Source organism: Polychytrium aggregatum, assembly GCF_025602895.1.
Source record: "Polychytrium aggregatum strain JEL109 chromosome Unknown BJ171scaffold_27, whole genome shotgun sequence".
In the NCBI taxonomy this organism is placed as follows: domain Eukaryota; kingdom Fungi; phylum Chytridiomycota; class Chytridiomycetes; order Polychytriales; genus Polychytrium; species Polychytrium aggregatum.
This window is the reverse complement of record NW_026516229.1, coordinates 313536-341120: the sequence shown is the minus strand read 5'-3', so window position 1 is coordinate 341120 and position 27585 is coordinate 313536. Positions and strand designations below refer to the sequence as shown.

At 58.7% G+C, this 27585-nt stretch overlaps 8 protein-coding genes across 8 annotated transcripts; 5 read left to right on the top strand and 3 right to left on the bottom strand.

Annotated features, from left to right (window-relative positions):
* Window positions 1-195: 195 nt before the first annotated feature.
* BJ171DRAFT_158220 (uncharacterized protein) lies at window positions 196-2847 on the bottom strand. Its single transcript, XM_053105858.1, has 6 exons — window positions 2519-2847; window positions 2192-2394; window positions 1756-2060; window positions 899-1584; window positions 730-817; window positions 196-562 (listed from the first exon to the last, which is right to left on the bottom strand). Exons 1-6 carry the CDS (start codon window positions 2560-2562, stop codon window positions 476-478), a joined length of 1413 nt encoding a protein of 470 aa, XP_052965101.1. The 5' UTR covers window positions 2563-2847; the 3' UTR covers window positions 196-475.
* Window positions 2848-4278: 1431 nt separating this feature from the next.
* BJ171DRAFT_511575 (Aldo/keto reductase) lies at window positions 4279-6522 on the top strand. The gene is made up of 9 exons (XM_053111598.1): window positions 4279-4523; window positions 4646-4665; window positions 4785-4903; window positions 5016-5228; window positions 5351-5424; window positions 5568-5613; window positions 5724-5905; window positions 6000-6145; window positions 6268-6522. Exons 1-9 carry the CDS (start codon window positions 4489-4491, stop codon window positions 6411-6413), a joined length of 981 nt encoding a protein of 326 aa, XP_052965100.1. The 5' UTR covers window positions 4279-4488; the 3' UTR covers window positions 6414-6522.
* A 127-nt stretch (window positions 6523-6649) lies between these two features.
* Window positions 6650-9233, bottom strand: BJ171DRAFT_511571 (24-dehydrocholesterol reductase-like protein). Its single transcript, XM_053111597.1, is given in 6 exon segments — window positions 6650-6812; window positions 6826-7061; window positions 7232-7751; window positions 7934-8373; window positions 8487-8669; window positions 8784-9233. The coding sequence occupies 5 exon segments, from the start codon at window positions 9114-9116 to the stop codon at window positions 6894-6896; spliced, it is 1644 nt and encodes a 547-aa protein (XP_052965099.1). The 5' UTR covers window positions 9117-9233; the 3' UTR covers window positions 6650-6812; window positions 6826-6893.
* A 378-nt stretch (window positions 9234-9611) lies between these two features.
* BJ171DRAFT_511567 (uncharacterized protein) lies at window positions 9612-10752 on the top strand. Its single transcript, XM_053111596.1, has 3 exons — window positions 9612-9970; window positions 10314-10374; window positions 10484-10752. The coding sequence occupies exons 1-2, from the start codon at window positions 9784-9786 to the stop codon at window positions 10331-10333; spliced, it is 207 nt and encodes a 68-aa protein (XP_052965098.1). The 5' UTR covers window positions 9612-9783; the 3' UTR covers window positions 10334-10374; window positions 10484-10752.
* Window positions 10753-11058: 306 nt separating this feature from the next.
* On the top strand, window positions 11059-13628 carry BJ171DRAFT_443908 (WD40-repeat-containing domain protein). Its single transcript, XM_053108127.1, has 11 exons — window positions 11059-11155; window positions 11359-11386; window positions 11529-11616; window positions 11773-11858; window positions 11983-12069; window positions 12214-12362; window positions 12517-12610; window positions 12796-12889; window positions 13014-13106; window positions 13279-13357; window positions 13447-13628. The coding sequence occupies exons 1-11, from the start codon at window positions 11153-11155 to the stop codon at window positions 13537-13539; spliced, it is 894 nt and encodes a 297-aa protein (XP_052965097.1). The 5' UTR covers window positions 11059-11152; the 3' UTR covers window positions 13540-13628.
* Window positions 13629-13782: 154 nt separating this feature from the next.
* BJ171DRAFT_600460 (uncharacterized protein) lies at window positions 13783-14714 on the top strand. Its single transcript, XM_053115015.1, has 3 exons — window positions 13783-13863; window positions 13986-14363; window positions 14507-14714. Exons 1-3 carry the CDS (start codon window positions 13819-13821, stop codon window positions 14552-14554), a joined length of 471 nt encoding a protein of 156 aa, XP_052965096.1. The 5' UTR covers window positions 13783-13818; the 3' UTR covers window positions 14555-14714.
* A 297-nt stretch (window positions 14715-15011) lies between these two features.
* BJ171DRAFT_443907 (putative AMP deaminase Amd1) lies at window positions 15012-20293 on the top strand. The gene is made up of 14 exons (XM_053108126.1): window positions 15012-15401; window positions 15682-15975; window positions 16048-16307; window positions 16483-16537; window positions 16639-16835; window positions 17009-17236; window positions 17417-17552; window positions 17700-17766; window positions 18026-18174; window positions 18297-18545; window positions 18672-18798; window positions 18935-19124; window positions 19229-19358; window positions 19523-20293. The coding sequence occupies exons 1-14, from the start codon at window positions 15218-15220 to the stop codon at window positions 20128-20130; spliced, it is 2874 nt and encodes a 957-aa protein (XP_052965095.1). The 5' UTR covers window positions 15012-15217; the 3' UTR covers window positions 20131-20293.
* A 51-nt stretch (window positions 20294-20344) lies between these two features.
* BJ171DRAFT_569271 (EPSP synthase-domain-containing protein) lies at window positions 20345-25945 on the bottom strand. Its single transcript, XM_053113562.1, has 3 exons — window positions 25349-25945; window positions 24890-25192; window positions 20345-24712 (listed from the first exon to the last, which is right to left on the bottom strand). Exons 1-3 carry the CDS (start codon window positions 25719-25721, stop codon window positions 20478-20480), a joined length of 4911 nt encoding a protein of 1636 aa, XP_052965094.1. The 5' UTR covers window positions 25722-25945; the 3' UTR covers window positions 20345-20477.
* Between the last annotated feature and the right edge of the window lie 1640 nt (window positions 25946-27585).

Genomic DNA, 27585 nt, shown 5'->3' with positions numbered 1-27585 from the left:
CCTACAATCGACGCAGCAAAACTGGGTCGTCCGGTGTATTTGAGAATCGGGACACCCTATTCTGAGCCTCAGTTGCTGTTATTCTTTGGATCCCGTATACACCAACCGACTAACCATGAGCTTTCCAGGTGGTCGAATGCATGCACCGCGCTCCCACATCGCTCCCATATCACGACATCAGCGTCAGTCGACCATCGCCACAGGAGATTGACCATATGTATTCAAGACTGTGCTCCCCAAGACTGGAAACAATCTCATAGCTTGCTCCTGCAGCCTACAGACCGCTGCATCGAAAGCAGTGACCAAGGGGAGGACGCTCGGGAATTCACTTTCCCGCTTCGCTCTGAACATGCTGCAGTTGCGCTTTCAAAGTTACCAAGGTCAAAGAAAGAAATAGAGGGAAGAGAGACAGGGATAGGGAGAGGGAGAAATAACCAGGAAGATGCCTGTCGCCAGTTGATCCTCTTGTATTTCTCTACTCGAGCGCCTTTGTCTTGGGGCCCTTGCGTTTGTTCTTTCCACCGCCGATTTTGACGCCGGCATTCTTTTCGCGTTTGGAGAGCTATCGGCAACAGGATGGCTTATCGTCAGATACGTCCAATGCCAGTCACTGTCTTCATATATAATAGGCAGTGCGCCATGGAAAGTACGGCCCAGTTGTCCACAAAGTCACAGACAGAGAACGGGTAATAGTCTGTCCCTGGCGCATGTTGTGGACACAGCACTCACCCCTTTCATGGTTTTCTGCATGAGCTCGTCGCGGGTCATGGGTCTGTCGTCGTCCTCGGACATGTTGTCGTCCGAATATTGGTCGTCGCTGTGCAGAGAAGAAAGGCGGCGAGACCTCCATCAGCATATCGCAATTTGTCCGATAGAATTGCGGCATGCGAGCGCTTACCCTATGGTTGGTGCCATGATGGACAAGTTGTTGACGGTCGGCTGCGGTCCCAGCCCCAGGAGGCCACCGACGCCGCCCGTCGTGATGACAACACCCTCTTTGCCAAGTTCTCCCTTGTCTTCGACGCCGGCGCTGCCGGATGGAGCGCTGCTGCCGCTCTTCTTTGGTGCGTTGAAGATGTAGTGCATCGTAAGGAGCTCGTTGGTCTTTTGTTCGACAATACCCAGGACTTGAAGCAGGTTCGTGTCCGTGACGACGCCGCCCGGGATCATGTCGGCAGAAATCACATAGTCCACTTTGCGTTCCTGTTCGGCCTGGTCGGCCTCGGCATTCTGCTCTTCCCCGCTGTCTGTCGCAGCTTTCGAGAGGGCTTCGCGGCTGGACGAGTTATATTCTTCCGAACTCTCGTGTCCATCTTCGTCCTTGGCTTCGTGAGACTCGGCTCCCTCTGCAGTTTCGTCTAGTCCTCCGCTGGATAGACTTGGGTGTGCCGGGGTTGTCGGGTGCGTGCTGTTCTGTGAGCTGCTCTGGGCAGGCTTGCGTGGGGACATGGAGGGAAGACGTGTGTGCTGGAGGTTGAAGATCAGACCCTCGACTGCCTTTCTGAGGTCTGATATCAAGAAGGTGACCTCGTTGTACTGGCTTTCGTATTGACTGCAGCGGGAGTTGGTGTGGGATAGTTGCTCCTGTCGAGGGATTGTCGCCGGCGGTTAGTCCTGGCGGCTCGTCTGGGCGGCTCGTCTGGGCGCGCATGGCTCTGGTGCATGCGTTCGATTTGGCGGGCCACTCCCGAAGCCTGAGGGCACCGCAAAGTCACAGCGGCTGTGACTGGAGACTGCGAATCACGGCGATACTACCTCCAGAGATTTCATGAGCTTCTTCCGACTTTCTTCGGTCTTGACGTTTTCAATCTTCATTTCGTCGATGTGGTTTTGGATCTTGACGATATCTTCTGCACAGCACTCGACTTCGTTGTTGATCTCGTTCACGTAGTTGAACAGAGAAAAGTTCTGGTCCTCGATGGCCTTGAAGCGCTGGACCAGTTCGCCAATATCGCTCGACCCGGTAACTTTGCGGATCTCCTCGAATGCACGTTCATAGGTCTCAACGGACTCGGCCAGGACCTCGGTAGAGGGCATGTTTTTGTTGGACGAATCCTTCTCTGCGGTATGCAAAGGGAGGAACATGTGTGGGCGCACGGTTTGGTGGTGGCACAGTCGATAATACCAAATTGGACATCCAACAGGGCGCTCGCCTTGCCTCACTGACGCAAATTGGTGCACTTGTACTTACCATGGTGGCTAGAGAGGTCTTTGTTGGCCCCATCCTTGCCTTCGGCCTTCTCCTGTCGATCCAGCACCTTTGTGGCCATAAAGTCCTTCAGCTTTCGATCCTGCTCGAGTGCCCGGTCCAGCTCCTTGATTTCCTGGAAATAGGTCTGGTACTCCTTCTCTGCTTTCTCACGCAGGAGGATGATCCGCGCTTGGGCTTCGTCTCTGCATTGCAGCTTTGGTCAGCGAGTGCAGTCACCTGCTGCGGTGGCAGGCGTGTGACAGCAGACCTATGCGGACTACACTACCAAGTCACTCTAATCGCGCCCCGGCGGCACGGCCTTCGTACCTCGCTTCATACGCAGCGTTGCTGAGCTCGATAATGTCTGCCATTTGCTTCTTCTGGTCGTTAAGCTCCTTTTCAAACTTGCGATAGATGTTGTCAAAGACAACTCTCTCCCGCCGAAGATTGTCGATGGTGGATCGGAAGCGCTTGTTGACGGCGAGGGATTTGTTGAACTTTACCAGTGCCTGGCAGTGTACAACGCATGATCCGGATTGTGAGATGGTAAAAGTATGGCTCACCCGGTCACAACGCTCTCACACACCCGCATATACTGTGTCAGGCAGAGACAGCAGGGCCCATAACACCATCCTGTGCCTCATGCGCATGGATCGTGCAAGTGTGGCTCCCACAGCGCCTACTTTGTCAAGGCGATTTTCCAGCACTCGAATCTGCTTCTCGATGGCATCGCTGTTCTGCATGGCAGCATTGACTCCGCCAAGATCGGCTCGTTCCTGCTCTATATCCCGGTCCAAGAGACCGATTTGGTTGTCCAGCAGGGCCACCTCTGCCATGATGGTTTTGATCTTCTTCTGAAAGGTTTCTGCACAAGCACGGTTGGGTGACGTCGTCCATCAGATATGGATACAGAAGGAGGGGGCCCTTGCGGACATGCGTTCGACTCTGCAGACCGGTGTGCCTGGAGACTCACCCGCTTGTTCCGCCATCATCTCTGCCTTCTTGCTCTGGATGCCGTTCTTTCTCCTCTCTTCGTTCCGCTGTTCGAGCAGCCGCACCTCGTCGGAAAGACTCCGGTTCTCTCGCTTGAGCTTCTCTATTGTTTCTCTGAAGGGGTGGTTTCGAGGGTGAGCTCGTATGGCAAGGGAGTGCTCCGTCTGTCCCTCCGCTATTTCCTTCGCTGGCCCACACCACTGCTTGCGGTGCTGCAGATTTACCGTTGTTTGCTGATGAGCATTCGGGACTCTTCGCTGTATGCTTTCCGGTCGCCCTCCATGATGCGGTATTGCCGTTGCAGCTTCTGCAGCTCGATTTCCGCTGAAGCCAGCCCGAGCCATGGCGCGGCGGATAGAACAGAGCGGCGGTAGCAGCCTATGCGTGAGAATCGATTCGGCTTGCCTCTCTCAGGTGTTTCCAATGCATATATCTTCCCAGCAGACACGCCGACGCGTCTGCCGGCTTGCTGATCCTGCTTGCCGATCCTGCTCGCCCAAAGGACGGACGGAACAACGCCTGCGCCGTGCAAATGCAGCGCATGCCGGGTGTGCATCGAGTAGCAGCCCGTCGTCGACGCAGGCGCTCACCTAGACCGTCGTTGGGCTCCATGTCGCTCGCTGCCGCCATCGGCTGGGCCCGGTTCGCTGTCATCGACTTGCTCATGCTGTCGGAGGGATTTCGAATGCGTCCAAATCGACCTTGTTCAAAGCGGATACGTCCAACTCGAGTTTCTCCAAAGGCCAAGTTTCAAGATGATTCGTCGAGTAGGGGCGCTGGCTTTTGGTTCCAAGTCTCCTGCCGCGGTCGGTCCCGTTTGGCCAGAGGCAGTCGGGGCAGTGGACGGAACGGATGAGGGAGCGCAGGGATGCTGCCGAACAATCGCCTCCGCAACAACGAGCCGACACCACAATACACTGTTTGGAAACGGGGGGGCATCCGCAGCGTATGATCCATTGTTACTGACGTGGGTGTGATTGGCTCCTTCCTATCGGGCATCCCAACTCGACTGGATGTGTCTGCCCTGGGCCTGTGTTGCTATGTCGTGGGCGGTATGCAACAGCTGCAAGGCATGTGTCTCGCTGCATCTGGGCATCTTGCTCTCCTGTCGATCTGCTGCCTGTGCCTGCAGCCATCAAAGCCGTCGGCCCCGCGGATATGCAATACTCCGGGGGGCCGGAAGAATACCCGGCTGCGGGCTCGCCCCCAGAGCCCATGGCAGCCCCAGGCCCCGCTTCCAGTTTCCAGACGCTTGCGCTTGATCTCGCACTCGCACTCGCACTCGCTCATCCGTCTCATCAACCATGGCCCAGCCCACTCATCCGCATGTTATCCTCGGGTTAGTAGCAGCAAGCCGGAGCGACACAGGCTACGCTCGTTTGTCGCTGGCGTCGCTAATGTGGCCATCTCGCATCTCTACCCACATCCCAACACACTCCCCAATGTATTACCCCAACGCAGAACGATGACCTTCGGCACCGGTATGGGTTGAGATGACCTGGGTCGCAACGTCGCTGCTGTAACTGTGCGCTGGCTTGTTGTTGGCTCGGCATGATTTGCTTGCCCCATCTGACACCCGACTCGGTCTCGTTTGTCGCAGGTGTCGGGGGCCGCATCAACGATCTCGCAGTGATCCAGGAGATCCTGGACCTGTTCCACGCCCACGGGCACACCGAGATCGATACTGCTCGAATGTACTGCCAAGGCAACACTGAGGAGGTATACCGCTCAGCCAGGAAGCCTGCTCGTCTGGTCTTGGACCGGATGCAGCCTCGAGCGACTCTGTGTTTTCTGACTACGAGTTGTCATCGGCGACCTTGCACATCGTCAGGTTCTGGCTGCCCTGAACATCCAAACCTCGCACCACGGATTCAGCCTGGCCACGAAGGTCTATCCCTTCCAGAGCGGCGACCACGAGCCCGAGAAGCTCAAGGCCACATTCGCCGCGAGTCTCGCCGCCCTCAAGACGCAAAAGGTCGACATCTTCTACCTGCACGCCCCCGATCACCAGACTCCCTTGGAAGATACTCTCGGCGCTGTGCAGGTAGGCAGCGGGGTGGTGCTGCGGGTATCTGGGATATCGTCCTCCGATTCGAGGGACCGGCATCATGTCTCGATCAACAGCTCGGCTGACTGTGACTGCTGCTTCTCGTCGCTGTGCTCCAGTCGCTCTATGAGGCTGGCCACTTCAAGGAACTCGGTCTCAGTAACTATCCGTCCTGGAAGGTGATGGAAATTTGGTGAGTGCATTGCAAGGACCGGGTACTTTGCTGCCAAGGCGGCACTGCAGCGACGTGCTGGATGGCCGCCTTCGCGTGATGGGCAATCCCAAACGACGCCGAGCGATGCTGTGCCCGACTCACATCTGCGTCATTGTCCGCAGGCGCATCTGCAAGGAGAAGGGTTATGTCCTTCCCACGCTTTATCAGGTGTGTAACTTCCCAGGGGTACATGCGATCTCAGTGCCATACCATCGCCATGCTGTCTCCAGCGAGGCTGGCATTATCACTCTGCACTCACGACCACTCCCCCGGCTCAGGGCATGTACAATGCCATCACCCGCGAGGTTGAGCCCGAGCTGATTCCTTGCATCAGGCACCTGGGCATGCGGTTCTACGCCTACAACCCCCTTTGCGGCGGCCTGCTCACCGGGCACTACAAGTTCGACATGGACATCGAGAAGGGCTCGCGCTTCGACGGGACTAACTCGCAGGGAGACAGGTTGGTGAGCCGGTAGATTCGCCCTTATCCAGCTCACGAAGACTATCGGTCTACGAACCGCAGCTCTGACCGAACGCGACAACCTCTATGGCAGATACCGCCAGCGATACTGGAACCAGGTCAATTTTGAGGCCGTCGAAATCATCAAGGCCGCATGTGCCAAGCACGGTGTGACGCCTGCCGAGGCCGCCCATCGCTGGCTCCTTCACCACTCAATGCTGGACCAGACCAAGGGCGATGGTAAGCAGGCAGTCTGTGAACTTGGATTGCCCCTCCCCGCTCATCCGTGTATCTCAGGCTGTGGTCGAGGCCACGCAACAGATAATGCAATCGCTGATTGGATACCCGTGTACATTCGACAGGCATCATCATCGGCATCTCCTCTGTCGGACACGCCAAGCAGAATCTGGACGACTGCGAAAAGGGTGCTCTCCCGACCGAGGTCGTCGACGCTTTGGACGAGGCCTGGCACCGAGCCAAGGGAGCGAGTCCCTTGTACCATCGCTAGAGCAGCGCGCCGGATAGATCGCAGTCGACTGGCACATGCGATCGATCACCTAGGTTGATCGCAAGCGGCAGTTCCTTTATCCTGAAATACAATCGGATGCAAGTTGCTACTTTCACGATGCCACGGGTTGTGTTATGGACTGCAAAGGCTAGTATTTCTCCCAGTGGGCCCTGGGACCTCCATTGCGGTTACTCGCCGCGGAGCCCAACAGATGCCCACTGACAATCCTCTCGAGATCTCAGGATGCGACTTATATTCTTCAGAATAGCTGCATTGCACACAGATCATGGATAGGATGGCCATGGATGGTTGTAAAGTCGGTCGATGTGAATCAAGGTGGATCACGGGTGTGGTCATCCGAGCATGGGTCCTGGGAAAGCTGTCGACAGCAGGACACTCGAGCAGGACACTCGAGCAAGGCACTCGGGCAAAGGTACTTGGGCAAAGGTGCTTTGGCGAGAGATGCCTAGTCAAGGGTGCTTAGACCTGCTTCTTGGTCTCCTTGCGGTACACCTTGGCAAAGATCTTGTCGTAGGCATCCATAAAGACACCCTTGCACTTGTACTTGTTGCGGACCTGGTCGTAAAGCTCCTGGTCGAACATCTCGTTGAACTCGTCACGGGTCTGCTCGCTGACGGCGTACATGGCCTGGTGGAGGGATGTTTGCGTCAGGTTTGTTGCAACAAAGTGTGCGTCGGTTCTGGTGCGTGGGCCGTTCGAGCTGCGAGAACCTGAAGCGAGTCTGGAAACCGGCGGACTCCAGCCCAACGCAGTTGCTGAAGCGGACAGCAGGCTTGCTCATAGAGGTTAAAACGTACCTGGTAGCCGCGGTTCTCGCGCAGCCACTTTTCGTAGGTCTGGTTGCCCCAGTGGACGTCGTATCGCTGGCCGCGGGTAACGGGACCAGGGATACCCCAGACACCAATGTCGACATACTGCTCAATGTCCTGTCCGTTGGTCGGAGCGCGAATGGCGCCCTGGGGCTCGGTCTTGAAGACAGCGTGGGGGCAGAGCCACAGGGGGTAGATTTCGTAGGTCTCGTGGCAGAGCTTGAGGCCCTCCTTCATGCACTCAATGGGAAGCAAAAAGTCCTGGGCGACATGGACCTCGAGCGAGTGCGCGCGCATGGCTTCGGTCTGGGTGTACTTGAGGAAGTTGACCTTTGGGGGCATAAGCCAACCGAGGAAGTAGCGGAAGATAGGGTGGTTGCCCATGGGGAACATGATCTCGTGCTCCCAGTAGAGCGATCGGGTGTGTCGGTGGTAGTAGTGGCGGATGGGAATGTACTCGACAACGGTCTTGCCCTTCTTCATGATGGTCTCGGCATGGCGGTGGAACCTGGCGACCAGCAGCATCCAGTGGCGATATCAGTACGCATGGTACACCATCAGCAACAGTCACGCAGAGCGGCACGCCGCCCTGATCGGACGTGAGTGCATTCTGCGCCTCGATCGGAGCGCCCCTGATGTGCTGGTGCAAGCGCAAGCAGGGCGAATGGATAGCAGGGGCGAGAAACTCACCAGGGCTTGTAGTAGTGGCCGATGGGGTTGTAGTAGCCGTCGCTGCCGATTTCGTCCGCAAAATCGCCGTAGGTGAGGATGCCGTTGTTGTAGTCGTACATCAGGCCCTCAAGGAACTCGTGGGGGTTTTCGGCAGAGGCAATCTCGGTGAAGCGATCGACCATCTGATCGATCGAGGCCGTGGGCTCGTAGATCAAGCGACAGTACTTCTTGCAGGGGATGATCTGGATCTCCATGGCCACACAGAATCCAACACCGCCGTAGGACCAAGGAAGAGCGCGGAAGAGGTCGCTGTTCTCGGTGGCCGAGCAGTGCACAAGCGAGCCGTCGCCGACAATGATGTCGGCCGAGACAATAATGTCGTTCCACAGACCGTACTTGTGGCCAGATCCTTCGATACCGTATCCAAGAAGCATGCCACCGCAGGTCAGGTCGTCAAGCTGGCGCCGCAGAAGGCAGGGAGAGTTAGTGCTCATCGTCGACATGGCAGACAAAGGCGCTCTTGACGGGGATTGATGATGCTCGGCAGGCGCTAGGGTGCTTTCCCTCTCACCTCGGGGACGATAGGCAGGGTCCAGCCGCGGGGAATCAGGAACTGGGTCAGCTGGCCAATGTTGACACCGGGCTCGACACGAACGACGCGGCGCTTGGTATCGATCTCGAGGATGTCATACAGGGGCATAAGGATGGCGTTGTCTTTCTTTTTGTACTGGGGGCCGTTGTCCTTGGCGGTGACCTGCAGGGTGAGATCGGATGCAAAGCAGGGCGTGAGCAATGACAGCATCCACGGCAGCGATGGCAACAATAGCAAGGGCGGTGGTTAAGGATGCGGATGGCTCGACCGGCGTACCTGCATCCACGAGGGGCGGGCAGTGCAGAGCAGGTTCTTGGAGCCCGACTTGCGCCAGTGTTCGATCTGGGCTTGGATAAATCGCACCGTCTCGTCATGCTTTCGGAAGTGGCTGCCGATGGTGCGGACGAAAAAGTCGCGGACAACCCAGTAGCGGTCAAAGATGAACGACAGGGGCAGGACGGCAAAGAGAACCAAGATCCATCGGTTCTCGATCGTGAACTGGGCAAACTTCTCGGAGAAAGTTGACGGCGGAGGCTGGGAGGGGAAGATGGGGACCTTGGGCGGCTCCTCGGGGACGTAGGTCTTCTTGGCGGGCTTGCTGGAGCTCATGGCAGCGGGATGCGATCCGGTGCTGAGAGGGAGGAGACGCTTGGCCTGGCAGGCGGATGGGGGAGATGGCTGCCGCACGGAACAGCGAGGGGGAGAAATACTTGCATGGCCGGCGCGATCAGAGCGCGAATGACCGAGGCTGCCAAAAACGGCAATCAGTGCAAATAAATGATTGGCCGGCGGCTGGAGATGCTGCGCAGCGCAGCGCACGTGGGGCAAAACGGCAAAACGGCAAAGTGCTGGCTCGATCCGGCGCGATCCGGCGCGGTCCGGCTCGAGTGCGGGCCGAGCCGGCTGGTGGCGCCGCCTTCTCGGCACGCTCTCGTCTCCGCCTTCTCGGCACGCTCTCACCGGTGCTCTCGCCGCGCTCTCGCCTGGCCCCTCGCCCCGCTCTCGGCCGCAACGCGGTTTGCGGTCGCTCGATTCTCGGCTGGGAGAGACTCCGTATTTATATCTGTGATACAAGCCTCTCCCGCCGGGCCAATCACGCGAGAGCTTTAGTGCTATTATCCATCCCATCGAGGCCATATTCGCCCGGCCAGCCAGGCCGCCCCTATAAATACTCGATATATGCCTTCAGACCCGACCACGGCTGCTGCACCGAACTTCTCGTCTCCCCTGTTTCTCTGCCCCGTTCTCCCTCCCCCCCCCACTATCCACCTGCAAAATGGCCAAGGCTGAGAAGGTCGCCGTTTCCAAGAAGAAGACCACCACTTCGACCAAGTCGGCTCGCAAGCCCAACCCCTACAACGTCTTTATGAAGGACGAGCTCAAGAAGCTCAAGGACGCCAACCCGTCCCTCAGCCATCGCGAGGCCTTCAAGCAGGCCGCCTCGAACTGGAAAACCTCAGACAGTGCGTATCTTGGTCCTGCTTCGCCTCCGTGCTTGTTCGCTCGCGCTGATCTCGGACATGGCCGCTGGGACGGGAGGAGACAAGCCCTGCTGGCGGACCACCAACGATCGTCGTCGCTTGCGCTGGCTGGTCGCTCTGGCTGGAGCCGATCGATCCTTCGCTGCCCTGGAGCGCGTGCGCCTCCCCCTTCTCGATCGGCTCTCGACTCGACACCGACTGCATGCATCCCATCGCTTGCGACGGCAGCGACAAGACCGACCTGACACGTCCGATCGCCAATGTGCACTGCCTGTTGCTGATCATCTCCCTCCCCCACCTGCTTTCCTTGTCTGTCGCTCTGCAGGGAACCCTAAGAAGGAGTAAATATGAAACTCCCTCCAAGCTCCGGCGACCTTAATTTTGTGGTGAGCACATCGTGTTCCTGCCCTGCACGTCTGCTGCATCCACCTGCCCTCCGGCTGCTCAACCAGCATCGACGCCGCGCGCTGACCCATCTGCCTCTTCTGCTTTCAGTATTTAAGCTTCCCGATTGCCCAACTCTCCCCCCGAAACCCAGCCGCGCTCCTATTCTGTCGCTCTTGATGTAGGGGCCGTCCGTGCTTCCAAGCCAATGCGCCCCCGCCCTCCATGTGTCCATTCCACCCCACCACCCTCGACAACACCTCGCGCGTTGCTGCGACAGCGCTGTGATTTGTGGGTCGACAGGCTCGGTTCTGCTCGCAGTTTTGTGTTTCTGCTTTCCCATTTCATCCAGCGATAAATATTCATCTGTCCTCCTTGCATCCTGGCTGGCGTGTCCCGTTGTGTCGTCTGGATTGTGGGCTGTGGATGGGCCGAAGCGAGACCGAGCGCGTTCCAGGACCATTGGTGCTCATGGGAGGGAGAGGACTGCGAGCGAACCAACACTTCCAGCAGCGTGGCTCTGCTTGTCCTGGGTCCGCCGAGTTCTGCTTTTGCACCCGGGGGGTGGTCTTGGCTCTTGGGCTCTTGGGCTCTTGGGCTCTGTGGTGCGGACAGGGAAACGAAAGCGCCACCGAGACAGACCCGGGATGGATGGGTGGCTCGAACCGGCGTGCCCTTGATGATCGCTTTCCTGGGCCATTGTGCCCTCCTCTCTCCTCTTGCCGGATCAACGAACATCACGGATCGGCCGCTTCAATCCGAGACTCTCTCCCATCGACAATGGTATGATACATTGGTCTCGTCGCAGACGCTTGCATGGCTCGCGCCTGTCGCCAGGCCACCAAGCGACTTCCGCGATCGACTGTCCTGCTGAGTGTCGGCCCATGCAACAGACACGATGCACGAGCGATGCCAACGAGAGCATCGGGCCAAGGGGCGGAATCGGCGCTGGGCGACGCTAATGCTCACACCCAACCGCTCTCCAGTATCAAACCCTGCACCACATCAAGGACGGTACGTTGTTTGCTCAGCCCAACATTGGCATCGTCTCGATGGCAGTCATTCGGCGCCCCACAACGATCGTCTTTTCAGGCCGCCGACCTTAACCTGGCGTTACTCTATTCACGAACGGCGCCGATCGACCCGACGTCATCAGCCCATGAGGACGGCATCTGGAGCGTCGCCTGGACCAAACGCGGCAACCGCATCCTGACGGGCAGTGTCGATGATCTGGTCAAAGTCTGGTTGGTGCCTCTGCTGTTGCCACTCCCAATGCCGATCGGACTGCACAGATCTCCGTGCCGCTGTCTGCATCAGATCCTTACGGCGTTGAAGATCTCCACCAGTACAGCGCGGGCTTATATCTGACTGCACTCAAACTCTCATCTGTTGTGCCGCAGGCATGCCGAGTCCGGCAACTCATCGTACACGCTCGAAGGCCATCAGCTCGGCGTTGTGGCCGTCGATGTCAGCCCGTCGGGCATGAGTAGGTGTTGCATAGATGCGAACGTCGACGTTCAGGCGGAATATCGACTGCACGGGTGGTGTTATCGGAAGCTTGCTCGTCGTCCTCGCTCATCCGCCGCTGGCTCCGTTTCTGATCGTCATAGTTGCGGCCTCCACCTCGCTGGACAGCCAAATCAAGATCTGGGACGTCTCGAGTCATTCGCTCATCCGCACGATCGATCCTGGACCGGGTTGGTATTGATCTGGTCCGCTGCTTTGTGCAGCATCCACTCTCTTGGCTCGCGGGACCGATTTCGCGGCACACACAATCTGCATTAGCTCGCCGCTCACACTGCGGTCGCCTCCGCAATTGACTCAATTCCCGGATCCTTCAGTCGAGGCTTGGTCGGTGACGTTTTCGCCGGATGGGCGGCAGATCGCAACGGGCTCGTATGCGGGCAACGTCAATATTTGGACCGTCGAGACAGGCGAAAAGGACCGCGTCATGGAAACCAAGGGCAAGTTTGTCATGTCGATTGCCTACGTAAGTGCCAGCCATCGTCAAGGCTATGCGCGCGAGACGATCGCCGACGTCTTCACGGCCCAGTCCTAACAGATCGCCGAATGCTGTGCATGCGGCTCATCGACCTTTCCTTGCTTACCACCATGCATCCCTTGGCCAACCCAATGCTGGATAGAGTCCCAATGGGTTATATCTCGCTAGTGGAGCTGAGAACGGATCAATCCACATCTTTGATGTTCCCACTGGAAAGCTTCTGCACAGTCTGCCAGGTCTGCCACGGTTTGCTCGCATCGTTTCTTCGGCGATATTCGTACTGAAGCCAGCGCCCGACGAGTGCGAGAGGACTCGAGCGATCTCGGTGACGGTCCTGGCCGCTCTGATGGCCTGTAGCGCTCCATTTACTGACCCAGAGTGCTCCATCTGCTTGGTCTGCCCATTTGCCCATTTGTGATAGGTCATTCCATGGCAGTTCGATCTCTCGTCTTTTCGCCCGATTCGTCTCTGCTGGTCTCTGGTTCGGATGACAAACGGATCAACATTTACGACGTGTATGTTGGCCTTTGCTTTCGGCGGATTTGATGGCTCATGTAACCGCAGCCCATGGAACGACACGGCGCTCACACCGACACGTCCTTTCCATACATATGTACTCCGTGACGATCCTCGTTCAAGTCACCACGCAAACTGCCTGGCAAGTCTGATGGGCCACTCGTCTTGGGTGTTGTCGGTGGCCTTCAGCCCCACAACTACTCACTTTGCCACTGGGTGAGCAGCTGGCCTACGTCTCTTGCCCATCGAGCAGCAGCCACGCGCGGCTTTGGGTTGTTGCGAATCCAAGTCAATCTGGAGTAGCTGGAGGTTCTTGGCTTCCCGCGGCTGGGCAAGGTCATTGCGCATCATCTCAACCATGTCCCTGTTTGTCTTGATACACCTCCAGCTCCAGCGACAAACGTGTCAAGATCTGGGAGCTCAGCAGCCGCCAATGCGTCCACACCTTCGACGACCACACCGATCAGGTACGGGACTTGCGCTGCCGTTTCCGCGATGGACTGGTGTGCTCATCAGCACCATTTGACGCCATGGTGCGAACCCGCTCTCTTCACAGGTCTGGAGCGTGACCTACAACGACGATGGCTCCCGACTCGCCAGTGTCAGCGACGACCGCAGCTTGATCATCTACGGCGTCTCCATGGTGTGAGCATTTGGGTCGACTGTCGTTGCACCTGCTATTGGGACGCCGTTGAATACAGAGGGCCTCGCCCGATATTGGCTGTTGCCCCCAGCAGAGCATCGATGTATCCCTGTGTTGGACGAACGCCACCCGTTCTGGGCTGGCTGCGCTTCCGCCACGCGCTGCCGGCTCTGTTCCCGTGCCAGCCAGCCAGCCAGCCACCACAGCCAAAACCCGCCACCGCCGCGGCCGGCTCTTCGCCCCGTCTCCCCCCATCGCTCCACGCATCCGCAACCACCACCCAACATGGTCCTCAACAACAACGTCCCCACCCCCGAGCAGGTCGAAGCCGTAAGTGCCCTCTCTGCCTTCGCCGTGCTTGCGCATCCGCTGCCGGGCAGCCGACGGGCCGACAGGCCGACCGACGCTGATCCACGCGCGCTTTTGCCCCATCCCGGTCATCCATTTCGCAGGACTGGAAGGTGCTCGATTTTAACGGCAACGGCATCCTGTCACTTGCTGAGATTGACAAATACTTTGTCGAGCGATACCCCAACTCCTTTGGCCAGGACAAGCCCGCCCTGATGCGCGCCTACAAGGGTGCCGACAAGTCCAAGGATGGCTTCATTGAGAAGGACGAGTTCCACGAGCTCGTCCGTCTGCTGTTCTACTACGACCAGATTTACCAAATCTTCGTGAAGCTCGACACCAACCACGACCACCGCATCGACTTTAAAGAGTTTGCTGCCGGCCACAGTCGCCTCGGCCTCCCTGATGCCGACTCGGCCGCCATCCGAAGAGAGTTTGACGCCATCGACGAGAACCACGGCGGATACATCCTCTTCAAGGAGGTGAGCGCTTCCCGGTGCAGCCCGTTCTCTCTACTGGTTGTTGTCTGCTGCGATAGCCTGCTCTCACCTGCCGACTGAGGGCCGCGGAATATGCTGACGCCATTTGCCCTGCCTGTCGTTTTTCCTCTTTGTGCCGGCTCTAGTTTTGCCACTTCATGGCCAAGAAGGCCAAGGACCACTTCCACCCTTGAGCGGGTGGCTTTCTCCCGAGCGTCGTGTGCTTGGTTGGTCGCTTGTGTCGAATAAATGCGATTGTCGAATACAGCGTTTCCAAAATGAAATGGGACACCCCCGGTTTTAACCAGGACAGTGTGTTTTCTGGAACCTGAATACACCCGCCCACTCATCGCATTCATGGCCAAGCAAGTATGTCCAAGGAGACCGATGTGGTGATTGCCTTTGGGAATGCCTCCTGGAAACAGGGGAAGGGATATGCATCCAGTCGATCATCGCCACAGGAGATCGACCGAGTGTATTCAAGACTGTGCTCCCGAAACCAACCAAAATCACTCGATTGCCAACCAGGACGGGAAACAATCTCACGGCTTGCTCGCTGGGGCCTACAGTCAGTCAGCGGGGTTCAGACATCTGAAGCCAGGAAGGAACTGTCCCGTTTTTCTGGTTTGACTGTCAATGCGATTGTGTCTCGCCGTCGCCTCGCTCACGTGGCCGCGGCACAGAACCTGTGCACGGAACCCTGGTCCGAAAAGCGCGCCAGTCTTCGTCCGCCCCGCTCGGCTGTCACCCCCAGCGATCGGCTTCCACCGCCCTCGTCTGCGTTGCAAACCCGCAAGCCCACAGGTCCATCGGGAGAGCCTTCTGTCTGCCCCGTTTCCTCCAGCTCCCCTGCCGCCATGTCGTCTGGCCAGAACCAAGACTCGCCGTCTCTTGACGATCCCGCCAGCCGCGCCCCGCCCCAGAACTACACATACGTGGGCAATCTGTCGCCCTGGATGAGCTTCACAGATAACTCGGGCATCGACCCCGCCCAGGTCGCCGCTTCGCCCATCCCTGCACGAAATGAGACCCCGTTCTACAGTAAGGCCCTCATTCCTATCGCGAATCGCAGCCTGATGGAAAGCACGGCGTCGCCGCCCGTGTCCATTGGCAGCATCGCCTGGGCACGAACCAGCGCCGTTGCGACGGAGCCAAGCACAGGGCGGAAGAGCATGAGGCTGTGAGGGCTGTGCAGGCCGTGGCTCCTCCCTCTTTCCCGTATATCTATGCCTATGTTCTGCATGGGCCGGAGGAGGTGCCCGTACGGCCGCTGACGGTGCCGGCATCTTGATCTGCTCCAATCTGCCATCCTTGGCGCCAGCCTACCATGTGGAAAGGGCCATCCAGCATGAAGACAACAAATACTGGGCCCAGCGTATCAACGCCACTAAGCCGCAGCCCGAGAGCGACAACGACGCCGGTGCCGAGGCCCTGCGCGCCTCTGTCGGAGCCGTCAATCTCAGCGGGCGGTCGTCCTTGTCGGCCGCCAATTCTCTGGCTGACATCTCAAAGTTCGCCAACATGAGTCTGGCCGAGCGCCTGGCCAGCGTGACTGGCACAGCTGTTACATCCGAGAGCGTCGCCAATGGTCCTTCAAGCCAGAACAACCAATTCGGTATATACGCACGTTGCTGATGCAAGTCGCGTGGGAACACCAGATTTACTCGGTCCCGCTGTTGGTTTACAGGAGGCGAACTGCCGGAGGAGCTCAAGAACACCTTCAAGGAGTTCCAGAAGTGCCTGGAGCTCCGTGGACGCTATATGAGAGCCAGTCTGCAGTGCGACGGCGACAATCCCAAGGATGCCGACGACTGGGTCATCTATCCGCCTCCACCTGCGCCATCGTATCCCCCGCCGGCCAAGGGCCAGCCCTTCATTGAGCGAGCGCCAGTCATTGTCGATCAGTCTTTTGAGTTCGACAAGTGCGACATCCCCCCCAAACACAAGGTGATCCCATGCCCGCTTTTCCAAGCAATATGCCGATTCCGCCTTCGAATACCGCACAGGTTCCCGTCGACGTTATTGATGCGGTTGCCTGTCGCTTCGAATCGTGCGATCGTCCGCCTGCGCAATGCCTCTCCACTCAGTTGCTCTAACGCAGCCGTATCTGTTGATGTTGTAGTATGCCTTCAATCTGGCCGCCGATGGTATATTCAAGGTGTACGACACTGAAGAAGGTGGGTGCTTTCGCCAATGCCCCCGCCATCCTTTGCTGCGACTTTATGCGACACAGATCCCCACCCATTCTGCTGACACGGCTCGATATCTCGATCTGCAGCGGCTCAGAGCAGCGAGAGCCAGCCCAAGTACCAGGTCCCCACCATCCGCAACTACTTCCAGGACCTAGACTACATCCTGACGGCTATTTCCGAAGGCCCGACAAAGTCGTTTGCGTTCCGACGTCTGCGCTATCTCGAGAGCAAGTTCTCGATGTACGTGCTCCTCAACGAGTACCAAGAGATAGCCGACTCCAAGGTACTGGCTGCGACTCTGACGAACTTATCTCTGCCACGGCATATGATCATGCTCGGTGCAGTGCCACCCCGTTTCTGGACACAACGGCCGGCTCGATTCGATGCAGTGTATGCCGAGCCCCGATAGCCTCAATCGATTCGCATCCTGATGATTCCAACTCTGCTCCCATCTAGAGCGTTCCCCACCGCGACTTTTACAACGTCCGCAAAGTCGACACACACGTGCACCATTCGTCGTGCATGAACGCCAAGCATCTCCTTCGGTTCATCAAGTCGACGCTAAAGAAATCGCCCCACGAGAAAGTGATTGTCCGCGACGGCAAAGTCATGACACTGCTCGAGGTCTTTGAGAGCTTGAATCTCACCGCCTACGACCTCAGCATCGACACCTTGGACATGCATGTAAGTTCCCAACACAGAACTGCTGTGGGTCGCTGTGCTGGTGGAATCTCTTTCTTTATCCGTGTGCCATCTGCAGGCCAGGTTATGGCGTTCCAGCTCCAGTTGCACACAATGTGGGTGCTCGACTGCTCGCCTCCTTGGTTACTTGGCTGCGCTAACTCAGCTTATTCGCCGCTGAAGGCCCACAAAGATTCGTTCCACCGCTTCGACAAGTTCAACCTCAAATACAATCCCGTTGGTGAATCCCGACTGAGAGAGATCTTCTTGAAGACCGACAACTACACGGGTGGAAAGTTCCTCGCCGATCTGACCAAAGGTGAGAGAGCCTGCGCCGTGGTATTCCGAACAAGGCAGCACGTCTGGGAAGATGTCCTGTAGCGAAGCAACAGTTCCCGATCCTGCACGTATGCCTCCTCGTCTGACATCTAGTTTGTTGCTTGCGCCGTGAAACCGCCATCGGCAGAGGTCATTTCGGATTTGGAGGCCAGCAAGTATCAGATGTGCGAGTGGCGCATCTCAATTTACGGCCGGTATGAGCTTGCCCGTGTGACCACCGAGGGGGGAGTCGGCGCACTCGTGCGGTGGTCGATGCACGGCATGACAATCTTTGCAGCATCGGAACCCGACGGTCAGGGTGATGAGTCATGTGTGCCGAAATGACGCTGCCAATTGATGGTTGAGATCCAGGGCACGGCGGATGGCTCTGGCTTGGGGGTGGGGAGCAAGCGCGCGGAATGGGCCAACTGGGTGACCAACCATTGACTCGGACATGCTTTCGACTGGTTTCAGGTCCAAGGACGAGTGGGACAAGCTGGCCAAGTGGATCATCAACAACAAGCTATTCAGCGCCAATGTGCGCTGGCTGATTCAAGTCCCGCGCCTCTACAATGTCTACAAGAAGTCGGGCATCGTCTCGAGCTTTGAGGACGTCCTTCGCAGTGAGTGTTTGGTTTCTGGGGGCTCCTGTGGGTGAACACGTTGATCGCCATGTATGTGCCCTTGCCCTGTCGCTGCGTTGCCCTGCAGTGGGTCGGCTGACCAACCGCTGCTCCCCGTGCAGATGTATTTGAGCCCCTCTACGAGGTTACCCAGGACCCATCCTCCCATCCGGAGCTGCACATTCTTCTTCAGCGAGTGATCGGCTTTGACTCTGTCGACGACGAAAGCAAGTCCGAGCGACGCATTTACAAGAAGTATCCGTTCCCGCGAGACTGGACCATTTCCTTGAACCCGCCCTACTCGTACTACATCTACTTTATGTACGCCAACCTATGCTCTCTCAACAACTGGCGAAAGGAGCGAGGCTTCAGTAAGTGCTGTGCTGCCGGTAGCTCGCTACGATGCCGTCTGGTGGCTTCGTGTGCTGCAGTTCACTGTGCATACTACATCGTGAGCATTTGGACCATACTGACCGCGCCGATTTGCCTCAATGCAGACACGTTCGTGCTTCGCCCACACGCCGGAGAGGCAGGCGACACCGATCACTTGGCTGCCGCCTTTCTCACTTCCCAGAGCATCAACCACGGCATCCTCTTGCGCAAAGTACCAGCGTTGCAGTACCTGTAAGTCCGTCCGTATCCGTGACAGGCCAGATGTTCAGGTCGCCTCTGTTCTATGGCTTGATGCCATGCACGGCCAGACCAATGCCATCTTGCTGACTCGATGCCACTTCTCGGCACCTTTATCGCTGTATCGCAGATACTATCTCGACCAGATTGGCATTGCCATGTCGCCGCTGAGCAACAACGCGCTGTTCCTTACCTACGAGAGAAACCCGTTCATGTCGTTCTTCCAGCGGGGTCTGAACGTCTCTCTCTCGACGGACGATCCACTACAGTTCCACTACACCAAGGAGCCGCTCATCGAGGAGTACAGTGTCGCTGCTCAGGTGGGCCTCTCGATGACGATGCGGGCGGGCCGAGGTGTATTGCTACGAGCTTGATGGTGGACTTGGTTTTGGAACAGGATCTAAAATTGCCTGTTTGCCTGCAGATTTGGAAGTTGTCGAGCACCGACATGTGTGAGATTGCCCGGAACTCGGTCCTGCAGTCTGGATGGGAGCGCCAAATCAAGAAGCACTGGCTCGGTGATCGTTGCTATCTGCCCGGACCGATCGGAAATGGTACGTGCCATGGCACAATACTGCCGAGAGGAGTTGCATATGGGGCGGACACTGGGGTGCATATCCACAGCACCTGCCTCGCCTGACTAGGATAGACAGGGCTCGACTCACTGCGCTGCAAGTCAGAGTAGAAGCTAGCTTGGCTTACATCGGGCCTACTGCAGACATCCAGAAGACCAACGTGCCCAACATTCGCCTGGCGTACCGTTACCAGACGCTGATGGAGGAGCGCTTCATGGTCCTCGGCAGCCTGAAAGGAACCCGATCGGTCGACCTCGACCCTGAAAGCCTGGCCGAGCTGATCGAGAGCGATGCTCTGCCCAGCAAGGCGCCCGAGCCGCCCCTGAACATCGACCAGGTGCTCTCCGAACTTGGGTCCATGAGCAGCCGGAGCCACAGTCCCCAACCAACCCATCACGCCGAGCCCGCCGTTGTCGGTAGCGCAAGCACCGTCCGCGATAAAGGCAAGTCCGCCGTCGTTTCGCCCAACCGACCCGCCGTCAGCTCGCCCTTGGTCTACTCCGAGCCCCTCTTGCGATCACCGGCCTCCGTGGGGATCTCGTCGCCAACCAGGCTGATCGACCAGCATGACGAGAACACGCCGTATCTGCAATTGATTGCCCCGCTCGTGCCGCTGATTCCAAGCGGACCGATGCTCATGCCGGGCGTGCTCCTGAGCCCTCATCTCAACGAGAAGCGTCGCGCCGAGCACCACGACATCACTGCGGTTTCCTCGTACATCGAGAACGACATTGCTCCGGAGGTGGACTGAGGTCTCGCGGGGGCTGCATGCCACCGCCGACGCCTCCCCCGTGGATCTGTTGGCTTCTGGTCATGTTCTGAGGAGAGCTCTGCTCCCCAGTTGTCGACTGTCTGTGATGCAGACCTATGGATCAATACAGCCCTGCATCTGGCGCTCTGCCTGTGATAGTGAACTCCTCATCAGTCACCCGCCACCATTGCCATCCGCGGTGTAAACAACAGAATCGTCGAGTGTCCCCATATGTATTTGGCGCGAAGGGATTGTGTCGGTGATACACAGCGACTGTAGAGGGGGGGGAGGAAGTTACAAAAACAGGCAGCGATTCAACGCCATATGGCATTCAGTCAAGTGGAAGCCTAGTAGTTGGCGTAAACCTCGCTCTCCATGGCATGAGCGGGCGCCTTGCGACCAGTCCACAAGCGGAACTGCTCCAGACCCTGGGCAATCAGGACATCGACGCCCTCGACGACAGCCCAGCCAGCAACGGCCCGAGCAGCTTGCACGAATCGAGTCACGCGCGGGCGGTAGGCCATCTCGACCAGGGCCTTGGGCTGGGCCAGTGCGGCGGTGGAGCCAAAGACGGTCTCGACGGCGGTCGAGGCGATGGACTCTTGGGCAGAAGCAGGCACGGTGGAGATGACCAGAAGGGCCTTGTTGCCACCAACGGCGGCCTCAAAGACTCGATCGAACTCAACGACAACGCGGGCCTCGAAGGCCTTGGCGAGTTCCTCGGCACGGCTGGTGGTACGGTTCCAGATGTACAACTCCGAGACGCCAAGTTGCTTGAGTGCATAGCATGCAGCACGGGCAGTTCCACCCGCTCCGATGACAACACCAATGGCGCCGGCAGCATCGTGACCGCTGACCCGCTGCAGGATGGTGTTGCGGATGCCGATCCAGTCGGTGTTGTCGCCGACCAGAGTCCCGTCGATGGACGGGATGATGGTGTTGACGGCGCCGATCGCCTCGGCCGACGGAGAGAGCGAGTCGACCACGTTGTGGGCAATGACATCTTCCTTGAGGGGAATGGTGACGCTGGCACCACCAAAGCTGCTGCCCTGCTCGCGGATCAGAGCTTGCACCTTGCTCCAGTCCGAAGACTCAAACAGCTGGTAGTTGTGCGGCAGGCCGAGGGTGCGGAAGCCCGTGTTGTGCAGGACTGGAGACATCGACTGCTTGATGGGCTCGCCAAAGAGGTAAAAGTTCTTGGGCTGGATCCAGCCCAGGATCTGACGCACCTGGTGGATCTGCGCAACGGAGAGCTGGCCGGGAGCGGCGCTGTTGGGCAGTAGCGGGTGCGTCACAGGCGAGAAGAATCTGTTGAGAGCCCGCGAGAGCTGGCCGGCCAGACCCATGTTGAGGGCAATGACGGGCTTGGCCGGTCCAAGACCCAACTTGGGCACGACCTGGTTCACAAAGCGGTGCAGAGCGAAATTGTCCTCGACGGTGCTGGCGCGTCCGATGAGCTTGACAATGTCGCCGTATCGGTACAGGAGCACGTACTGGTCGCGCATGGTGCTGGCGCCGATGGCATTCTCGTTCCACTTGACCGTGCCGGCCACGTCGTGGTAAGAAGCAATGATCTTGGCATTGCCCTTGGCCTGAATGATGGCTTCGGTCAGCTGCTTGCGCTTGGGATGCTCGGCAAAGCCGCCGATCTCGATGTCGATGTATTCCACGCCCCATTTGACTGCCATCTGGATCAGCTCGAACATGCCTTCGACGTTGCCGTCGTCATACTTGCCGCCCTGGGACTGGGTGCGAACGGTGAAGATGATGGGCAAGGTGCTGTGGCGCCTCAGCAGCGCAACCTCGCGGGCAACGGAATCAACGTCCACGGAGGCAAGCAGATCAACGCGGAGCTCGAGGGCATCGACGCCCTCGGAGATTGAGTTGAGAATGGGCACGCACTCCTTGATCGTCGGGAAGGTCAGGGACAGGAAAAAGCTGGTCTCGGATGCAGCAGGGACCGAGCCGGGCAGCTCCGAGCCAGACTTGGAGGCGAGCTTGCCCAGCTTGAACCGCAGGACGCGGATCATGTCCTGCTCGACCGCCTTCCAGTAGGCCGAGGACAGGACCTGGTCACCGTCGGACTTGACGTTGACAAACTCGACCGTAGAGCACTCGCGGTACCACGGCTTTCTCTTCTGCCAGACGGCGGGGATCTCGTTCGTAAAGGCAGGGCGGGTCTTGTCGATCGAGAGATACTCGACCAAGTCATCGAGGTTTCGCTGCACATGGACCACATGGCCGCCCTTTGCAGCCCAGGCCTTGAGCACCTGGCGATTCTCTTCGCGCTCAACGACGCCTCCGCCGCACGCCACCACGTAGTGCTCGGGGTACAGCTGCAAGACTTGGACCAGAAGGCGGGCCTCTTCGTTGCGGAACTCGTCCCAGCCCTTGGTCTCGATCAGCTTGGGGATGGTGGTGCCAAGTTCGCTCTCAAGATAGGCGTCCATGTCAATAAACTGGCGCGAGAAGGCCTTGGCAACGGCCTGGCCGATGTGGGTCTTGCCGGCGCCACGCATGCCAATGACGATGAGGGTCTTTGAATCGACGGCTGTGTCCGAGGTGAGCTTGTCAGCGGCAGCAGCAGCAGCAGCGGATGCGGTGGCAGCGGGTGCAGACGAGGCGGCCGAAGACGACTTGCCGCCCTTCGAGCCAGAGCCAGTAACCTTGGCTCCAGCACCGCGCTTCTCGGCAGCAGTGGCGTGGGCATCAATGCCGCTGGTCTTGACGCCAAGGACGTTCTCGAGTGTGTCCCACCAGCTGGGCCAGGTCTTTTCGACACACTTCTTCTCCTTGATGGTGACCTCGGAGCCGCGAGGCATGACACAGCCAAGGACACTGAAGCTCATGGCGATACGATGATCGTCGTAGCAAAAGACGCCCTCGTTAGGCTGCTTCAGCTGGCTCTTGTCGATCGCGTGGATTTCGAGGCCATCCTGCAGCTCCTTGGCATGGACGCCAAACTTGGCCAGTTGCTCGATCATGGCGGCGATGCGGTTGCATTCCTTGACGCGCTGGTTGGCGATGCCCGAGATGCTGGTGACCAGCGATCCATTGCTGGTGGCCTCCTTGCCGTTGGCAACGGCGGCGAGGACAGAGGCCGTGAGGAAGGCATCGGTCATGGTCTCCATGTCGATGGAGGGCAAGGCGCTGAGACGAGCCGGTCCGTGGACGGTTGTCGTGGTCTCGGTCTGGGAGACCTCGCAGCCCATGGGCTTCAGGACCTTGATGGCAAACTCGGCGTCGCCCTGCAGCGATTTGCTGCCAATGTTGGTGACGGTCACGGTCGAGCCGGTGATGGCGGCAAAGGCCAGGGGGTAGGTGGACGAGGAGGCATCGGCCTCGACCAGATAGGTGCTAGGGTTTTGGTAGATGCCGCGGGGAATCTCGTATCGGTTCTCGGTGCCGACGCGCTTGACATGGATGCCAAAGGAAGCCATCATCTCGATGGTCATGTCGATGTAGGGCTGCGACACGACGGCATCGCCAGTGAGCACCAGCGTGACGGGCTCCAGGGCGTAGGGGGCCGAGATCAGGATGGACGAGACATACTGAGAGCTGATGCTGGCCGAGAGGCGGATCTCGCCGCCGCGGAGGCCGCCCGTGGGCTTGATCCGCAGGGGAAGTGAGCCAGCCTGCTCGACATACTCGATCTCGCAGCTGTTCTCGCGCAGAGCATCCACGAGGGGGCCGATGGGGCGCTGCTTCATGCGGGCATTGCCCGTAACGATGGTCGCCGCGGCAGTCTCGGAGGGCTGCGGGATCAGAGCACAGACCGAGGTCAAGAAACGAGAGGCTGTACCGGCATTGCCGAGATAGACTTCGTTGTCGGGGACCCGGAGCCGGCCGCCGCCGCCCTGGATGACCAGGGTCTCGCCGTCGTCTTCCCAGATGAAGCTGATTCCAACGAGCTTTTGGAGGGCATCGAGCATGACCTGGACATCATCCGAGTGCAGCAATCCACGGAGACGGCACTCGCCCTCGCCAAGAGCGGCCATGACGAGAGCACGGTTTGAAATCGACTTGGACCCAGGGACGGCAAGGGAGACGGAGGGCTTGAAGGCGGCCGGAGGCACAATTTCGGCAGCGGGAGCGATGATCTTGCGGATGACGTGGTCGTCGACAAAGCTGGCGCCCTCTTCGAGAGTCTTTCCGATGCTGGAGAGCAGAACCATGCGCTTCTTGTCGCCCTGGTTCTTCTTGTCGACCTTCATGATGTCCATGAGCTGATCGACGGGGCAGTGCTTGTGGGGGGCACGAGAAACCACCAGTTTGTCCTCGAGCGAGACAGGGAGGCCATAGGCCTGGAGACACCGGAGAATACGGCCGACGCTGACATTGTTGAGGTGCCCAAGATGGCGGGCGATCTCGGCCTCCTTGACCATGCCGATGGCCACGCACTCGCCGTGCAGGAGCTCGGGGAAGAGAATGGCCTCGATGGCATGACCGATGGTGTGGCCAAAGTTGAGGATGCCGCGAAGACCGGTTTCCTTTTCGTCGACGGTGACGACATGGGCCTTGACTCGGACGGAGCCGAGGATGACTTTGAGGAGGAGGCTCGAGTCCACATTCTCGGCCGTGGCTACAAAGCCGGCAAATACGATGCATCAGCGGTAGTTAGGGAGGACAGGGCGAGGGTGGGGGGCAGAAATAAGGGCATTGGTCAGCGAGAGTGAGCTGGCTCTCATCGACTACTGCCAGATCCTATCGACAGCCACCAGCTACTATCCGCTCCCATCAGTGGGGACAGAGAACCTACACTTGCTCAAAGCCAGAATCTCCTCTGGGTGGTTCTCGAGAAGCTCAAAGTCCTCGTGCACAAAGATGGCGGCGGTCTTGATGACCTCGGCCAGACCGTTGACAAACTCGCGGTGGGGCAGAGTTCGCAGGTAGTCAATGTCGATAAAGATGCGCTTGGGCTGGTGGAAGGCGCCGATCAGGTTCTTGCCGGCGGGGGTGTCGATGGCAGTCTTGCCGCCGAGAGAAGAGTCCACCATTGCCAAGAGGGTAGTGGGGATCTGGACAAAAGGAATGCCGCGCATGTAGGTGGCAGCAACATAGCCTGGAGCGGTCCAACGGAGGGTGAGTCGGAGCGATCACAGGAAGCTCGATGGAAGGGGAGAAGATGCAATGGGATGCAACTGAGACGGGACAGGTTTGGTGCCGGCTATGGCGTCATGCAAGAGCACATGCGATCGACCGAGGCAGAGAACATTACCAATCATGTCACCGATGACGCCGCCGCCGAGAGCGAGCAGGCACGAGTCGCGAGTGCACTTGCGCTCGAGCATCCAGTCCTCGATCGACTCCTTCATGGCGCGGGTCTTTGAGGCCTCGCCGGGGGGCAGAGTCATGGTCAGGACCTTGGAGCTGGCGGGGGATGGGTGGTATTGGGCCACGGCATCACGGAGGGCAGCCTCGAGGGGAGCCAGATGGAAGGGAGCGATGTTGGTGTCGGTGACGATGATGTAGGCCGAGGCTTTGACGTTGGAGACGACTTCCTTGGCAATGACCGAGGTCAAGGCCTGGCCGACAAAGATGCAGTCGTTGTTGAGGATGGAGAGGCGGGTGAACTGGGACGACGAGGACATGGCTGGGCGAGATCGGGGGCTGAGCTGGGCTGGACCAGGCGCTGGGAGAGGATCAAGGGCGGTGCAGGGCAGAACAGAGGTGGGGCAAGCAGGGAGCAAGCAGAGAGCAAGCGGGGAGCAAGCGCGAAGAGCGAATGGAGCAGACCGAGGCAGACCAAGGCAGACCGAGGTTGATCCAAGCCGACGGCAGATGATGGGCAAGGCGGAGGAGGACCCGAGATAATCACACAAGGCAGAAAAAGTGACGGGGGAGATGACAAGCCGGGGCTGCGCACGGCGATAAGCGGGTTGTGCGGGCTGAATGGCGTTGGTCGATCTGGCTGAACAACTTCGATCGGCACTGCTGTGGCGGACTCGGCCGATGGGATATCATCGGGACCGACTTGGCCGAGCACGGCATGCTGTCTTTGCAGCACGGCATCTGCGGGATGGCTCCAAGGGGCCAGTGGATCCAATTCTGCCAGGATGCATGCGCTGGGTATAGCATCGCAAGCACGAATATTGCAACATGAATATTGCAAACATGAATATTGCAAGCACGAATACTGCAAACATGAATATTGCAAACATGAACGTCGCAAACATGAACATCACACTTACGCCCATCGCAAGCACAACATTGCCCGCGACGGCGACGGACCGGCAACAGCAATTCACAGTCTCGGCCGATCCCCGTCCCTTTCTCTTTCCCGTCCGTCCTTTCCTGACCCCAGCCGTCTTTCTGGTTTTCGGAGCCGCCCGGCATCGTCTTCCTGCCCAGGGCGGTTCCGGCGACATGGCCGGTCACCGGACGCAGAGCAGGGCCCGCTTCCGACCATGGGGCGCATCGGTATTCGCCTTCGTTCCGCTGCAGGGCCGCCACGGGTTGGCCGGAGCAGAGGACGGCGTTGGATCGCAATGGACCTCGCGATTGATCAGGCACCGCTGTCCGAGGCAATCCATCCTATTGCTGTCGAGTGCGATTATCGGGTGCGGTTGTTGAGCGCGATTGTCGAGTGCGATTGTCGGATGTCCACCGCATCGGAATGCCAGGGCCGTTCCCGAGCCAGGGTGCAGCCCGACTCAGCACCTCATTTGCCCAGCGGCACCATCCAATGCAGGCGGCCCTCTGCACACCGTCGCACTGCCGGTGGCGACATGTTGCATCTGCAAAAGTGCCGTTGGCAATCGCATCTGCGCCAGTGGTTTGCACATGCTATCGCTCCGGCTCTCGTCGGGCTGGAGCGGCAAAGCCCATGTCCAAGCGACCGCCGTGTCGAGCCGGCACTGCAGCGCCGGTGCTCCATCCAGTACGAGCCACCACCAGAGACTTGCCCTCGTCGGCTCGCATCCTGGAATGCCCGCCGCCGCTCACCAACACCCGCATCCGCTTGCACTTCCTCTTGCGTCGCCTCGATTTTTGCATCCGTCGCAAGTCATGCGCGCCCGCACGCAACAAAGCACTCCTGGCCAGATACGACGGCGGCGCACCACTGGCCGCGCCGCTATGGTCTGGCTGCACCCTTGCCTGGCTGGCGGCCACAGCGGCTCGGTCCTCTGCACCAACGGCCTCGTCGCACGCTGGCAGCGGGGGTCAACGAGACAGAAAAAGTGGAAAGGAGGCTGCAGAGAGCGGGTCAGATTTGCGCACTGCGCTTCGGTGCGGTCAATCCGGCGTGTAGTTAGCGAGTGTGCAGCACGGCGAACGACACCTCTGCGTGGCGAACAAACATCTGCATGGCTGGCAAGCATCTGCACGACCAGCATACATCTGCAGAGCCCCCCCCCATGACTCTAACAACCCACAACAGACACAGACACAGACACACTTACATTTTCCTTCTCTTGGCTGTCGCGCAGCAGCGAGCACAGGCCACAGCGCCAC